The following is a 17,931-nucleotide window of genomic DNA, read 5'->3' as shown; positions in this document are numbered from 1 at the left end:
TATATACTACTGTTAAAAAGTGTTGGAAGTCTATAATGCTTTACTACAGAAATTAATCTTTTTATTCTGTGAGGATTAAACCGATTAAAAGTGACAGTAAAGACATTTACACTGAAGACTGGAGAAATGGCTGCTGAAAATTCAGCTTTGCCACCTCTGGAATAAATTACAATTTAAAATATATTAAAATAGAAAATTAAGTTATTTTATTTGTAATAATACTTCACAAAATTACTCTTTTACTGCATTACTGATCATATAAATGCAGCCTTGGTCAACATAAGAGACTTCTTTAAAAAAAAACAAAAAAAAAAGTACCAAACCTTTTCAGCGGTAGTCAATCTTTGCAATATATATATTAGCTTGTTGGAAATTCACACAAGAATTTCCATTGTCAAAACAGCAAGTAATTTCATAAGAATTCCAACTCTAATGCAATAATAACATGTAACAGATATAAATGTCCCTTAAATTTACAAGAAAAAAGAAATTAGTCAGGTTACTATGTCTCTGCTCTCTCAGACAACATCTTTGTCTTGTGTTGACCAGACGGCCACCGTAGCTTCTCTGAAAGGGAGGGGTGCGTGCCGTTAGTTGCACTTCGCAACCTCGCTGCTAAAATTTACACATTGCACCTTTAAATCCTTCTTTCTGCTTTAACTATATTTAAAGCGGAACTCAGTAATATTTGCGAAGCTCCCCCTACAGGGGGGAATCACACTGTGACAATGTGACAGTGTGATTCCTTCAGTGAATGACACTGTCATAAATACTCCAAGCGCAGCTCTGGACTACAAGGACTACAACGCTCACCAGCGCAGTAGTTTTGCAAATACAGTACAAGAAAGAGGAGGTGGGTAATTTTCGAAATTGTCTTATAAAGTCATAATATATACATTGTTTTTGAATTACCGTAAAGCATTTTGTCACTCTCGCGTGAACGTGAACATGAGGCGAGATTGTTTCGGGTCGGTGCAGCTCAACTTGCAAGTGCTGTATTCTGGCGTAGACGTGCCAGATGGGGTTATTGCTCACCTCAAACACACCACAAGTCAATTAACCATCGAAAGGACTTAGAAAACTATTTATGAAGGTAAAAAAAAGTTACTTAGTTCTGCTTTAAAATGTATATAAAAAAATATTTTTATATTTTAATCTACATTTAAACATCTATTTTTGATCATTTATCTAATTAATCAAATCAAAAGAAGATGAATCAAATATTAAAATATAAATATTTTAAATATTGCACAATAAGCATTCTCTAGATGACCATTTAGCAAAAGTTTCACCATTTCACAACAGTTTCAATTGGTATGCAGTTCATTAATTAGTCACCCATAACAAGCTGTGCTTGAACGCAGTGAATGCGTGTATGTACCGTCCAGCAAAGGTGAGTGTTCAGAAGCAAGGCAAGGTGCTTGATTATTTACAAGTATTATATTACTAATCACCACGCAGCAGTGCTGTATAAGTTGAGCATTTTTGTGAGCTACTCACTTTGGGATATACTTTGATTTCATCAATATTACTTCATCTTAAATATGGTATTTGATATGATTTTACTGTGGTAGACTTCCCAAGTCACTTTGCCTTGCTCACTGTTGTTTGAAGTCACTGACACTTGCAAAGCTACTTTGATTCATTTTGTGAATAGCTCAACAGAAGTGAATCATGAACAGAACCCTGCATTGTTCGTGCAGGATGTGCTTGTCTCTTTCTTTCACATGTTAGAGGCCACTGAAAAGGGAATGAAAAACATTCAGCCACTGTCAGCCAATGAGAAGAAAGCGGTGGTGGGCGGTACATGGCTTATAGGCAGTCAAGAGGGAGTATTCTCACCTTGATCGCTGCTTTCAGTGGGCGAGTCTTCGTGGCGCAGGTAGAACTTCACCTCCTGCTTTCTGGGACCCCATTTCTGCAGGTGCTCATACATCATGTGGTCAAAGGGGATGGCTCGCTCTGGAGAGGGGAAAACATAAGGCACAACAGATTCAAAAACAACAAACCATGTACTCTGATATTAGAAAGGTCACTAAAATCTTTTGTTCCTCAGGGGGGAAAAAGCTGGTTAAAAGACGAAAGGATAGTGTTTTCACATGAGAGCAGAAGTGAGACTCTCTCATGCTGAGGAGAGTGTTATTTCAATGTTACACACTTAAAGCCACACCTGAGAGGAAACAGATAAACAGACATAGTGAGATCAAGAGAACAAAGAACAGTGAAATTGAATCAAACGTGGCATCCAGCCAGAGGAATGTAGTGGGGATGGGTGGGCAACAGAGACATGAATTTTGGACATTGCTAACAGGTGGAGGGACATCTGGAAGTCTGGCAGCCACCCAGAGGGGGATGGGATAAAACGACACAGAATAATAGAAAAAGTATGAAAGTGGAGAATATCAGAAAAGCACACAGGCTCAGGGACGTTAAGAAAGTGAGAGCAGCCAATTTAACCTTTCAAACCTAGAGTCAAAAGCTTCAGTTAAATACCCAAAACAAAAACATTGAACTCCTCTTATGAGCAAAGTATTATTCAGTTTGACTATCAGCCTTTTAGGACTGTTTTAGAAAGGAACTGTTTCTGAACTGAAGAAAACGGTGCTGGCTCATGTAAAAGTCACAGCCATGATGCTAGGATGCTGCAGTTGCCCAGTGTTCTTGGGGGTTGCTAGGTTGTTGCTAGGTGACTGCTTACTAGCCAGGTCAAAAGAGACCACTCCCAAGACCATATAATATTTTTGCCCCTGGATTTGGGTTGGGTTCTTTATTCATAATACTACTTATAATTAAAGAATACTTTGTTTATTGTTAGACTTTAAAAAAATTATTATTTAAAAGGTTAGATCAGGGAAAAAAAGAAAATGGTCACCCTGAAATCTTTCCAAACCTGTATGAAATTCTAAACACAAATCAACATATTTTTTAAATAAAACCTGAGCAATTTCTGTCCCTCCATCAAAAGTCCATGTAACCAAAACTGACACAAAATATTTCATAAATTCATTGTAAACAATCAATATGAACCAAGTGGTTTTAGTCTTCTGAAGAGACACTTTATGTATGTGAATAAAAGTCTAAATTAAATCTGTTCTTCATATAGAACACAACAAATACGGTAAACAGAAGCTCAACCATACAAACAAGTGAAAAACAATGTGGTTGAGCTTTCGTTGGTTATATTTGATGAGCTCTATGCATGTGCATAAATCAATGGTTATGTGTGAATAAAATGCAAAATTAAATCTGTTCATCATAAAGCAATTGTGTCTCTTCAGAAGACTTAAAGATACAGCATTGTAAGCTTTACCACTAGAGGTCGCTTATTCAAAACAATAACAATGGCGTAGCTTGATGACGCCATGAATGAGCATGGAATCAAGGGAGTTGTCGTCTTCACCTCCATAGCTGATGGAAAGCAATCGACAGGACTCAGACAGTGTTGTAAATTGACCCATTTGTTTCCTTTTTTCCCCTTATTTTTATTTGTACTACATTTCCCACAATTCCTGTTAAACTACACTACCATATATGGTGCACTACATTACCCACAACCCCTGGTCAAGGTCTATAAAAAGACCTAATTTCCTTCCTTTGTTTCCTTTCTGTGTGAATGGACACCCAACCATGTCCTTTTGAGTCCTTTCCTTAGGATGCGTTAAGTAAGTTTGTTTTTGTCAGTTGTATGGTTGGAATTTGTTTATTTGAATTGGGTTTAATAATTATCTTGGATTGAATATATATTGTTAATGTTTATGCAGTTCCGCCTCCTTCTACCCTGAACTTGGCTGCATTTGATCACTTAAATTCACATTATTTTAGGTCATGTTACTAATGTGTCATGTCACATTATTTTATAACATGTTACCAAAAATCAAGAAAATAAGAGATTCAAACAATAAGACTCAACAATGTTGAGTTATATAACAATAAGTTTTCTGTTGATGAAGTTATCCAAACAGTTTCTCACCTGTATAATAAAACACATAATATATTAAAACGTCTTTGGTGTTTCCATGGTTTTTACGGAAGTAAAACCGGAAATCAAGGGTAAAGCGGATATGACGTCATTGACAGGTGAAGCAATGAGGACGGCCATTACAACTGGTTAAAATTGCTGGAAATTGTTGGAAACATTTTGGCTAATATAAGTACACATCTCAAGAAAATATATAACATTGTTCTAGTGGTTTTTGGATACAAAATTAAATCATTTAATTCATATGGATTATTTTTACAACGTCTCTTTATTAAGTTTTTGAAGCATCAAATTTTGGTTGTGTGGATTTTCAGATAAATGAAAGTCTGATGGATTTGAAATGACATGAGGGCGAGTAATTCATAACAATTTTTATTTTTAGGTGAAAAACCTCTTTAATTGTTTTAATTGGCAATTCATTATGCCTAATAAATATAAATTATCAATAACTACTGGTATTGCAAAATAATTATTTTGAGATATAAAAATCTTATAGAAAAGCCTGGACCGCTGATCACCACAAGAAAAGATTTGGTGAGGCAATCAAATATCCACTCAGTAACCAGTAATGATGCATCTTATGCGATCCATCACCTGCTGTAAAATAACTGGGCTCATCACGATTTCAATGACAGATGCACTTCAAGATGAAAGGACGCAGTGCTGATGGAAGGGCTTTTGAAAGGAGTCTCCCTGAGCAAAGATAACATTTCTGCCACACAGCTGTTTATACAAATCACTATCATCAAGAGAAAATGGAAAAATTATGGAAAAAAACGTGGACACAGCTGTCAGAACAGAAGTAGCAGTTATGTCTGAAAGGACTAAGTGAGTGTTTTTACTTTGCTGCCAGATTCTTCAAAAACTGAGCATGTGTGTCTTTGTGAGAGTGAAAGCACTAAATGTTTTTTCTTTTACTGAAAGAAATGGTTAGGGTGGGAAGGTGAGAAAACCAGAGGATACTGGAGTCTGTATAAATGATTTCAATTAAAGCCAAGTGCTTTCCCATTGTCAATATTTTACACCTTTTAAATGGTACCTATTATTCAAAATTCACTTTTGCATGGTGTTTGGACATAAATGTGTGTTGGCAGTGTGTGTACACAACCACCCTATAGTGATAAAAATACAGCCACTCCTTTTTTTTAATCCCCATAAATCATAAGCAGTGTCTCAGATTCCAGATCCCTGGCAGTGTGACATCACAAAAGCCACAGGCCCCGCCCACAAATATTGACCGACACTGCCATTTTAAAATAGAACTGCCCTGAGCGAGTTCACAGCAAGTTGTACAGTCTGCCATTACTGCACTGACAAGAATGTCTCCCAAGCGTTTTAGGTGTTCTGTAGCTGGATGGTTTAATCCACATAGCTCTCTCAATTTACAACCTAAATCTGAGCCGCTGAAGACGAGGTGGATTAATTTTGCTTTTGAAGAAAATGCTCCCTCAACTCTACCGAAATTTGTTTATGTCTGCGCAAATCATTTCACAACGGACTGCTTTATGAAGAAAGTCAATACAAAGAGACAACACAAAATATACAGTCTCCAGAGTGATACTGGATATGGCAGTAATGAAGGTGAGAGCACTTTATTACAGTTCATTGGAGTTGATTTATGGATATAAAGTTTTCCAGTTTATTAAGCACCACTCGAAAAAGCATAATGTCTTTATTTATTTGTTTACTGTTAGTTGTAACAAGTGTTTCTGTGTACTTCGCTGTGTATCTTGATGATAATGTGAGAGAGTGTGTGAGAGAGAGAGAGAGAGAGAGAGAGAGAGAGAGAGAGAGAGAGAGGGATTATATTTTAATGCACACTTGCACTGTGTTTTATTAAGCTCTTATGATTTTCTAGAGTGAAGACAGACGCTTCATATTTTGTGTGAAGTACAATAAACGTTATAAATCTCATCTGTAAACTTGCTTGTACTAATATAGTGGATAAAAACAAGACGACAATATAAGTTATAACCGTAATTGAACTAAACTATACCTGTTCTATCTCCATGCATCATATATTCGCAGTTTCTGACATTATAGTGCATTTTGACAGGGGAGAACGAGCCCTCTTAGGCCGAGCGCAGCAGCTCATTTGCATTTAAAGGGCACACACTGAAACGGCGTGTTTTTCCTCAACCCCAAAAAGTGGCAATTTTAACATGCTGTAAAAAAATATCTGTGGAGTATTTTGAGCTAAAACTTCACATACACAGTCTGGGGACATTAGAGACTTATTTTACATCTTGTAAATGGGGCCATAATAGGTCCCCTTTAATTTAAGAAATGTCAATGCAAGACAAATTCGTATCCTGCAACAGTCATGCCTTACAAATACCCTGCATTTACTTGCTATAAACAGCTAAGGACCAGAGAGATGGGGTTAGAGAAAATTTTGTTATGGAGGGACTCAAAGAAACTCACCATTTCCACGCCAAACCTCAGCCAGGTGGCAGCCGCTTTCTCCCGGTTCCTTACAGAACTCCACCACATCACGACAAGTCGTCTCTGGAGTGATGGGCACCTCCGTCAGGGCCTGCTCCCCATCACTCAAATACACCGTTAAAATCATCTAGATGTAAGAAAGAGAGAATATTTTTAATATTCATACCCAAGAGAGAAAAGCAGGGATTCCCACTGAGCCATAAGACCACTAGGGGGCAGTGCCATTGCTCAAAAAACTTGAATAACATTAGTCACTCGTGAATCAATTTGCTATTCAACTATTCTTTTCACACATCATGCTGTCTTCATTTAAAACAATGTTTGTAAGAATGTTACCTCTTAAAAAGTTGCATATGGGGAGATATAGCACAACAATACAGAGTCCAGAGTCTATAAATGGATATTTCTAGCCACTCCCCTCAGTTATAACTAACTCTGATAGAGGGAAAAGCCTGGGCCTGCTAGCTTGACAGTGACTGACAGGTCTGGTGGGCTGATTAGTGCTGCTGTAAGTGAAGTGTGACAGGTGGATGGTTTGGTGCAAAAATGGAAAGAGAGAGAGGGAGAAAGGAAGGAAGATAGGAAGATTAAGAGAAGGGGAGATGTAGACATTATTACCTCCCAATTAAGGAAATGAGAACATGATCATCAACGACTCTACTGTCTGCGATATGGTACTGCACTGCCATTTTATACTTCAAAGTTGTCACTCTGCAGCTTGGCAGAGAGCAGACGACAGACTCATTACATCATCCATCAAGCAAACATCCCGACCGGTCACAACAGAGGTCTGTGATATGGCCAGTATCTCACACGTGACATTTCGCAAGATAGACAAAAGGGTATGAGGTTTACGTGGCTGAGGAAACCTTATATAGGACTAAAGTTTTATACTACCTGACATAACTCCAAATGAGAAGCTGACCTTTGTGTGGTACAGAGTCTTAAGAGAGGAGTGAGTATAATGTCCAAGACTACTTGATATATGGGTGTTTCTTTAACTATGGGCACTTTTGGCCCTGAGGACTTAAAACACTTTACACACTCTCACTTGTCACTGCTAAGAGTTTACTTTATTGTATTTGTCTGCCATCATGGTCCAACAGTACATGTGCAAGCACATACAGAGCATAATTCTGTCAAATCATTTACCATTTCCATCATATCTCAAATTATGTATTGTGCTTAACACTCTGACTGGAAATTACAAAAATATTCTGTTCATACACAATACTTTGTATTACATTGTTTGCTTCACAAGTCACAACTGTGTGAAATCACATTTATTTTAAGTAAAATAAATGTGCTCCCTTAAGCCATCAGGTAGGATGGCCTGAGGGTGAGTAAATCATAGGATAATTTTCATTTTTGGGTGAACTATCCCTTTAAAGGGGTACTATTTCAACACTTGCAAAATAGGCTTTCAATAAAACTTAGCTGCCTATACCAGTGTTTCCCAACCTTTTCTTGCCACGGCAAAAAAATTAAAAAAATAAATAAAATTAAAAAAAAAAAAAAAATCACACGGCACACCATGCACTAAAATAACAAATTGCACAAACATGCATTGCTTAAAAAAGGCATATTATAACTGGATATTATATTAAAAGTAGGGCTGTCAAAATTACCGCAAATTCATTTTAACGGCACTAATTTTAATAACGCGCGATTAACGTAGCATGCATTTTCTGTTTGACCCATGTATGCCCGTAGTTGGAGAAATGGAGATGCAGACATAGTTCACGTCGCATCTAAAAACGCGTAGAATGCGCAGCGTGCCACTTTCTCCTTCTTTCCAAAGCACTTGCACTCCCATGGCATCTGTTAGGGATAACCCCACAATGATGACAACTGTTATTGTTCTTTCAAGCATTCAATCATTAAAATTAAAAAACAAAAAAATAAAAAATAAATAATTTATATTTATATTATATATTATATATATATATATATATATATGATCTGGAAACACAGACAGCTGGAGCTCAGCGATCTTCATTTAAGATTTTCTACTTAATTTAAAGGGTCATTCAGTCGGTCTATATTGCGCTGCTCGTTTGCTGACTAAATCTGCGACCAAATTGTAGGCTGATATCCAGCAGTGGCTCTTAAACCGATTGCTGAATTTTGCCATTCATTTTATTTTACTTCACCTTTAAATAACATTAAAACAGAGCATGTATTTCTAGCAGGTAAAATGCTGTAAATACATGACATTGTCAAATTACCTCATCTTTCGCGTTCAAAACTGACTGCATCCATGGCAGCAAATCACACTACATTAGTGCTGTTCTCGACAAAATACCTTTGTAAAAGTAGGTTTTTAGCACTGCTAGCATGAAGAACAAATGGACACAGACTGTATAGATATTTAAGATTAAAACTCTTCGATACAAAAACATACCCTTCTGTGAGTTATTGTTTTTAATGGTGATCATATTATATCAGCAAGAATGCAATGTTTCCCGAACATACACACGATTTTATACAACACTTCAACAAACAAAAGGGTAATATTAAGTGGACAGTATTGTCAGTATTTGCTCTATTTTGCAACGAGAGCCACAGCAGAACTGCAGCACAAAAACTGTGTTTCGTGAATGAATCTGAGGCTTTGAACGAACCGTCAATGATTCAGTGATCCATTCATAAATACAGCTGCTTGCTTTGATACTGAAAGAATGAATGACTCGATGATTCACTCATAAAAACAGTGACTTACCGGACTGGTGGTTTTAATGTAAAATTTAAAAGTATCACTTTTTTTCATTGTATTTACTGAATTTTTTTAAAGCAATATTTATTTTATAAAAAGGTATTTAATGCACTGGAAAAATCTATTTAAAGGGCAAATACTGTCCCTTAGACTGCAGTTACACTTTTCCATTAAGTGGAAAAGAGAAGATACGCAGAAGGATGTTAAATCCCTCAGGGGGTATGACACTCTAAAAAGTTTGAATTGCACAACTGCTACTGCTAAGACCAATACAGCCTGTTACCTTGATTCAGATTTTTCATAAGCTTAAATTAATTGGTCTAAAGAGAAAAATTATAATGACTATATTGCTTAAAGGGATACTCCACCGTTTTTTCATATTAAACTATGTTATTCCCTTAACTAAGACGAGTTGATACATACCTCTCTCGTCTCAGTGCGTGGTCTAAATCGCTCTGTCTTGCGGCGAAACTTTGTTAGCACTTAGCTTAGCCCAGTTCATTCAATAGGGGCCAAGCAGAGAAGCTACCAAACACCTCCACGTTTTCCCTATTTAAATACAGTTACTCGAGTAGTGTAACTCGACCTAGGACGGTGACACAAAACAAAACGTTGCGCTTTTCTAAGCGTGTAAAATGGATAACTATATTGTATGGCGGAATACCATAGCAAGTGCTCTGGAGCACTTTGACTTGGCGCAGTAATATCTTCACTCGTGAAAAGTGAAAAGTCCCGCTCCCTCTCCTCCTCCCTCTCATTTCCGTCAATAGAACCAACAACCAACAAGTCATCTCACCGGCCCCCGCTTCGTCTCCTGTAAAAGTCACGTTGGTTCTATTGACGGAAATGAGAGGGAGGAGGAGAGGGAGCGGGACTTTTCACGAGTGAAGATATTACTGCGCCAAGTCAAAGTGCTCCAGAGCACTTGCTATGGTATTCCGCCATACAATATAGTTATCCATTTTACACGCTTAGAAAAGCGCAACGTTTTGTTTTGTGTCACCGTCCTAGGCCGAGTTACACTACTCGGGTAACTCTATTTAAATAGGGAAACAAGGAGGTGTTTGGTAGCTTCTCTGCTTGGCCCCTATTGAATGAACTGGGATAAGCTAAGTGCTAACAAAGTTTCGCCGCAAGACAGAGCGATTTAGTGCACGCACTGAGACGAGAGAGGTGTGTATCAACTCGTCTTAGTTAAGGGAATAACATAGTTTAATATGAAAAAACGGTGGAGTATCCCTTTAAAGACTACATATAAAATAGCTATCAAAATTAATGTTAACTTTAGTTTGACTAAAAGTAATGACTAAAAATGTGATGACTTTTCGTTGACTAAAACTAGACTAAAATATGAAAGACAAAAATGACTAAAATGTGAAGACTAAAGAGCATTTTCGTCTGAAGATAAAGACTAAGACTAAATCAAAAATGGCTGCCAAAATTAACACTGTAAGACAGGTAGGAACACAATAAGGTCATATACACTATAAATCATTGAATTCAGGCATGGCCGCAGGTGTATAAAATCAAGCACCTAGGAACGCAGACTGCTTTACAAACATTTGTGAAAGAATGGGTCGCTCTCAGGAGTCAGTGAATTCAAGCGTGATACTGTGATAGGTTGCCACCTGTACAATAAGTCTATTCATGAAATTTACTGACTACTAAATACTCCACGGTCAACTGTAAGTGGTATCATAAAGTGGAAGCAATTGGGAACAACAGCAACTGAGCCACAAAGTGGTAGGCCACGTAAAATCACAGAGCGGGGTCAGCGCTTGCTGAGGGGCACAGTGTGCAGAAATTGCCAACTTTCTGCAGAGTCAATAGCTACAGACCTCCAAACTTCATGTGGCCTTCAGATTAGCTCAAGAACAGTGTGTAGAGAGCTTCATGGAATGGTTTTCCATGGCCAAGCAGCTGCATCCAAGTCTTACATCAAGTGCAATGCAAAGCGCCGGATGCAGTGGTGTAAAGCACGCCACCACTGGACTCTAGAGCAGTGGCGACGTGTTCTCTGGAGTGACGAATCACGCTTCTCTGATTCGGACAATTTCATGCTCCCAACTTTGTGGGAACAGTTTGGGGATGGCCCCTTCCTGTTCCAACATGACTGCGCACCAGTGCACAAGGCAAGGTCCATTAAAACATGGATTGACTGGCCTGCACGGAGTCCTGAACTCAACCTGATAGAACACCTTTGGGATGAATTAGAGTGGGGACTATAAGCCAGGCCTTCTCGTCCAATATCACTGCCTGACCTCACAAATGTGCTTCTAGAAGAATGGTCAAAAATTCCCATAAACACTCCTAAACCTTGTGGAAAGCCTTCCCAGAAGAGATGAAGCTGTTATAGCTGCAAAGGGTGGGCCAACTCCATATTAAACCGTGCGGATTAAGAATGCCAAAACTTTTGGCAATATAGTGTAGGTTGCTTATGTTGTTGGTGATGATGAAACAACAAATTTACATATCTTTCCTGCTGGGTGGTATAGTATAGTTGTATGAGTTCTCAGTTCTTGTATGAGAATGTACAAGAGTTGGATGAGAGTGAGGGAAGTAAGAAAAGAGAAAAGAGAACGAGATCCGGAGTGACTGAAATGCAGATATACAACAGATGAGACTAAGTGTTCAATGATTGATAGTTGGGTGGGTTAAGAACACTCCTCTACCAGTTTTAGTGCACTAATGAATACTCTAACTTCACCATAAGTGTGTCTGTGACATGCAGTTCTTACAAAACCCATATAAATTCACTCTTCCTAAAGCATCCAGGAAGGCCAGCCCTACATTACTTTCTCTTGAATGGAGGGCAGTTCAAAACACAGGTGTGGGGGAGAGGAAAACACTCTTACACTGAAGAAAACCTGTCAGATACAGAAACACCACATTGACATTCTTTTGTGCAGGAAGCTGAAAGAACAAATTGGATTAGGTCAGTTTCAATGGACGCTGTCTGGCACCACACTACGAAAGAAATATTTGGGCCACACACAAGGTTTTTTGAAATATCAAAATGACTCTTTTGTGTATTTACACAACAATGGATTCTATGTGGCGCAACACTAGAATGGAAATATGTAGGCCGTGCACAAAGAATGTGTGTGTGAAGGACAAAGAAAGGTGCAAACTAAAACTGCAGGGAGAACAAAACACAAGTGCAAATGGGCCCAAGTGGCCTGCTGAAAAGCTGGATAATCTGAGGAAAGTAGGGCTGTGTAATGGCCAAGAATTTGGCAAAACAATACATATCAGGATGCAGGGGTTACGATACGATATATTGCAATACTGCAAGAAAGGCAATATATTACGAGTATTTAACAACAGAAAGTGCATAGTCCACTCCATGACTGCATTATACGTTCTTTTTGTTTTGTTTTGGTTTTTTTTCTGGGCTACTGGTACAGGACTACTCCGCAGCAGTGGCAACACGACCGGTCTAAAATAGTCAGAATATAAAGACTTATTATAGGTGTACCCTAGTGATTCAGGCTAAGACAAAAACTCGGTTTGGAAAATGGATTCATGATGTACTCGCTCATTATATAAATGTTGTAAATTCTGGGGGAAAAGAAAGAAAAAAAAAAGGTTTGACTACAGATTTAAACAATAGATGTAGATGCTTTAAAGCAAGCAGCTTTACAGTATTAAATTTTAAAGTGCTATAAGTAAAAGTGCCTTCACTTGAGTGCTGAATTGCAGAGCTTGTGCAAACATATTCATATCACTATCATAAAATGCTTTCTTGCTGCTGTTTTCTCACCAGTGTCATTTTTGTTGTGTGTTTATTTTGTTATTGAGAGGAAAGCTTGCAGTACATTAGGGCTATAATGATTCCTCGTTTAAATTCGAATACTCGACTTAAAAAAAAAAATCCTCAATTTTATTTTGCCCGTGTCGAGTAACCAGTAAAATACTGGAAGTGGCGGAAGCTACAGCCCTACAGTACATATTGAAACGCCACTCTCATCAGCGCAGATGCCGTCGGGATGTTAAGTGAGCTCTCGGATTCGCTGCGTTTTTGTATTGGATTTTATTTTGCAAACATGACTCTTGTCAATCTCCTTAGTGGTTTCTTTATTTTATTTTTTTAAATTTATTATATATATGTATATTAGGGCTGGGCGATATATCGAATGCTTTTGTCACGCGCATTTCGTCAGTAAAGCCGGTTCCCTGATTACCGCTAAATCGCCATCACCTGCTTTCAAATGAAGCGGCATTTAATAGACAGAGCCGTAGTTCACTGATAAGCCACGCAATATCGCGTTCAATATCGACGGCGATTCATATCGATATTGAACTTGATATTGCATGGCTTATCAGTGAACTACGGCTCTGTCTATTAAATGCCGCTTCATTTGAAAGCAGGTGATGGCGATTTAGCGGTAATCAGGGAACCGGCTTTACTGACGAAATGCGCGTGACAAAAGCATTCGATATATCGCCCAGCCCTAATATATTATATATATATATATATATAAAAAAAAAAGAATGAATGACGGTACAAACAAATGAATGGAGTATGTAGTTAGGACCAAAAGAAGAGAGCTGGTGCAGTTGCTGCAAAAAAACAATTCTGTAAAAAACACTGATCAGCAATGAGAATGGCATTACAAATGTTTTTTTTTTTTAAACAGTGTGTGTGAGAGACTTTTGTTCAGCTTATTTAAAAATTCACCATGCCTGACAGATAACGTAAGGTTTGTCATTATGTCAAGGCCTCAAGCAGTGCAGAGAAGCACTAGAGAAAAACACTTTTGCATTCACAGTACGCACTGTCACTGTACAAAAGAGAATGACACGTTTATCTGGGCACCAGCACCGACCACAGCCAACTTCTGCCGAAGTTATGCACACAGAGCACTAGATAAAGTATCAATAAGGAATGAAAGGGATTTTAGTAAGCAATAGGAGCATGCAGAATTTAAAAGGACATGCAGAACATTAGAAATGTAGAACATTGGAAAGCTTTTCATGTGTCTAATAAATATTTGGTAAAAAACATAACAGTGCAGCACTCATGCACAGCTAAGAGAATCACATTTAACCATATTTAAATCCATTACACAATATTTCCCTCACAATTAGCATAGAAAATGTGACAAAAGACAAGACATGAGCAGACAGACATAAATTTTTGGATACTGAGCACAAAACAGGCAAAATGGTAGAAGTATGAGAACCTCAGCGTTGTATGAACAGATGTCCAAAGTGACCGACCTTAGATGTAGTAGATATTAAATTCATTGAAGGACTGAAACCATGATTAGAAAAATTGAGTCATATGGTTTTGTACATTGAAAACAACAATCATGCGAGTTCTGAGAGTTCAAAATGTGTCAAGCCAAGTGATAGGATCTGTTATCCAAGTAAGATCAATGGACGTGCAGAAATCCCCATCTTACTCAGTGTGAAGAGCAACAGTTCTTGACTGTTGACAGTATGACACACAGGAAAGTACACTATTTTGTCTTCAGACCAGCTCAGGTTGCTGATTTTCATCTTAGGTGAAAAAAAAAGTAGTCTACTTCTCGTCCTCAATTGTTTTACAGGGTTACATTCACTCTAAATTCTGTGCCCGTTCACCCCTCATTAAAAATAAATAGTGTCCTACAAGGTAACTTTTACCAAGCAGCTTCAAGTGCTATTCTTCCCTCACCACCACCCCCTAAAACCTCTGCTGTTTTCTGTTTACCATGAGAAAATCCTCCTCACCTGATTGAAGCCAAAATACAACTTCTAAAGAACACTCCTCCACTTTTGTTGTGTAAATCAAATCCTTAAACTAATTAAATAGTTTAAATTAACTTTATTCATGTGGTATGAAGGACAGCCTGTTAGGGCTGTCAAAAGTACTGACTTCGGTACCAAGTCTGTAGTGATTTTTTTTTTTTTTTAAATACCAGCATTTCAACAACACTTAAAAAAAAAAGTGTGTGTATAGACCTCTTTGACGCTCCCCAGCAAGACAGATACACACGGGAGCATTTGAAAGCAGGAGTCTATCAGTGTATCCCTATTATATTCACTGATACAGCGAAATCTGTAATGAAAGATTTGAATGTAAATTGCCATTTCACCACTGCACTGCTCAAAAAATCCACTTTTCCACCATTTTGAAAATAGTAAGGAAAAGTTGTATTTCTACTTGAGCCTGTTACGAAACGGCATGATTACAAACCGTTCTCGGCCCAGAATTAGCCAACCCGTGCCGAAACGTGCTGCTAGAATGCGAGTAGTGAAGTCGTCACTCAGGACCGGTCACTTGTCTGTTGCCTGGCTGCCAGTTTTTCTGTAGCTTACTAAACATGCTCTATGAGCAACGTGAACACAAAATAATCATATAGTTAAAGGTGTAGTAAGTGGTATTTGAACTACGCTGTTGGACATTGTTGATATTTGAAACCAACCCAAACAAACACACCCCTCTCTTCATTGCACTGCCTCCAAAACTCACCCTCCAATTCTAACCACCCTGCTCCAAGTCGGTCAAGTCAAGTCAAGTCACCTTTTTTTATATAGCGCTTTTTACAATGTAGATTGTGTCAAAGCAGCTTTACATTGATAACTGATACATTATTTTGGCTGCACAGCAGCTCTTAACGAATAATGTCAATGCAGGTAGATCAAAGCACTGTTGAATATCAAATGTCAAGTCAAACATCAAGTGTCCCCAACTAAGCAAGCCAAAGGCGACAGCAGCAAGGAACCCAAACTCCAACAGGTGACATCAGGTGGCAAACAAGTGACAAATAGGTGTTAAAATGGAGAAAAAAAAACTTTGGGAGAAACCAGGCTTAGTCATGGGGCCAGTTCTCTAGCGAACAGTGCTTTGTTACGTAGGCTGCTATCATAAGTCTGATAGGATCGCAACATTCAAAGCATTTATTTCAGTTCCATCCAGTTGAGGATCGTATTCATCACGCCGGTATGGACGGTTGTTGAGGAGCTGTGCCTCTGGTTGTCACGTTGATGAGGCCTTCACAGTGGATGATCTAGTTGACTCAATCTCTGCTGATACTTCAGGGCTGCATTGTGGTCTGTCTCGAACCCTGGCCCGATCGCTGCTGGCATATGAGGTGAATGCACTAACAATGACGCTAAACACTGCATTCTCTAGCTGCCGTCAGAACTCTCACTATATGGCCACTGTTACGCAATGTGAGTGGATGACTGTTTGAACTAAAAAGCTGACGTGATGAACGAACGACAAGGAAGCACAAAAAATGAACATACAGTACACACGAGTAAATACAAAGTATTCGTTTTTAGTCGTAAACAGCACAGCGGCTCCAGACAATCAAAACTGAGTTCTCTTTAAAGTCTTGTGCCCGGTTGCATAAAGCACCTTAAGTTTTTCCCTTAAGTATGACACTTAAGGCGTGATTTCCCCTTAACTAAGGGAATGACTTAAGGGTGTTGCATATAATCTCTTAAACTGTTCTCTTAGGTAAGGGAAACCGTTAAGTGTTTAACGACAGCATCCCAGGTTTTGCCGTTAAAAAATTCTACTGCTGCCATGGACACGTTATTTGTTAATACGTATCGTGGTAAGTTTTCACAGAAAACAACATAATATGGATAAGGAAAACAAAAAAGAAAACCAAATATGAAAGAGATGAGAAACTCAAATTGATTGTTTACTCAAAATTGAGATTTCTGCCGTCATTCACTCACCCTGACACCCTCATGTCGTTCCAAACCCATAAGACTTTCATTCATCTTTGGATAACAAATAAAGATATTTTTAATATTCTCTCATCATTTATGTCCATTTATTGAAAGACATCCATATGATTATGGCTGTGTCGGAAGCTCAAATGAGCGCGCAAGAACCAATGAGGTTTGTTTTTGCGTGTGATGCACGCACATTTGCGCTTCCGTTGACCATATAAGATATGTTATAAGATATGTTATATTTCATCAATGTTTATGTGAATAAACTGCTAAAGTACAATTTGTCTATCATATAAAGCGGCCGATCGTGGCACGTTATACGACTTGGATTGAACCTGCTCACTCTGTGTAACACTTAAGGTGAAGTTTTACGAACCTTACGATATACTTAGGGAAATTAAGGTTAAGGGGCTTTATGCAACACTTACGCATTACTTAAGTGAAAAATATATACTTAAGGGAAATTCTTAGGGTTTAATGGTTAACTTAATGGTTATTTTCTGCAACACCCTTAAGTTTAAGGGAAACATAAGGGCGATCTTAAGTAAAAATTACACTTAAGGTGCTTTATGCAACCGGGCATTGGGCTTTAGCGGACAAATTCATACAAAAATTATGTCAACATGCCCGTCTTAGTGAGTATCCTAGCAAACATAGTCGGTTATGTCTTAAGTGAACATATATTAGTCGAGAAAGACAGTGCATGTGTAACAGTATATGTACTGGATCGTGCATGTCTTATAGGGAAAAAAAAATATTCCTGCTGCCTGTTTTTAATGTTAAATCAAACAACAAATAAAGAAATCACTCACTGCTCTTGACTGAATAGTTTTTGTAACTTCAATAATAATTAATCTTCATTTATTTTATACAGTAAAGATAATATGCAGTGATATTTTATATTTGATTACTTTTTCCATTTTCTGTAAGTGAAAACTACTGTTAGATACCTGAAAAACCTGAAAAGCACTGTTCCTGGATCCTGGATCTGTTTTTTCGCTCTTCTTTATTCTTTTTTATGTATTATAGAAGTACCGGATTGGGACTCGGTATCGGTAGATACTCAAAATCAAATGACTCGGACTCGAGGGCAAAAAAATGTGATCAGGAC

The 17,931-nt window shown here is 38.1% G+C and overlaps 1 protein-coding gene across 3 annotated transcripts in view; it reads right to left on the bottom strand.

Annotated features, from left to right (window-relative positions):
* Window positions 1–17,931, bottom strand: part of ppp1r13bb (protein phosphatase 1, regulatory subunit 13Bb) — a 79,520-nt gene that overhangs the window by 39,357 nt on the left and 22,232 nt on the right. For all 3 annotated transcript variants that reach the window (XM_067383608.1, XM_067383607.1, XM_067383609.1), the window contains exons 3-4: window positions 6,404–6,551; window positions 1,843–1,962 (exon numbers count right to left, since the gene is read on the bottom strand). In XM_067383608.1, coding sequence (XP_067239709.1) covers window positions 1,843–1,962; window positions 6,404–6,551 — 268 coding nt within the window. The remainder of the gene's footprint in view (window positions 1–1,842; window positions 1,963–6,403; window positions 6,552–17,931) is intronic.

The sequence above is a fragment of the Chanodichthys erythropterus genome, chromosome 4 (assembly GCF_024489055.1).
Source record: "Chanodichthys erythropterus isolate Z2021 chromosome 4, ASM2448905v1, whole genome shotgun sequence".
NCBI classification, from domain to species: domain Eukaryota; kingdom Metazoa; phylum Chordata; class Actinopteri; order Cypriniformes; family Xenocyprididae; genus Chanodichthys; species Chanodichthys erythropterus.
Note: the sequence above shows the minus strand (reverse complement) of the source record. Positions and strands in the feature narration are given on the sequence as shown.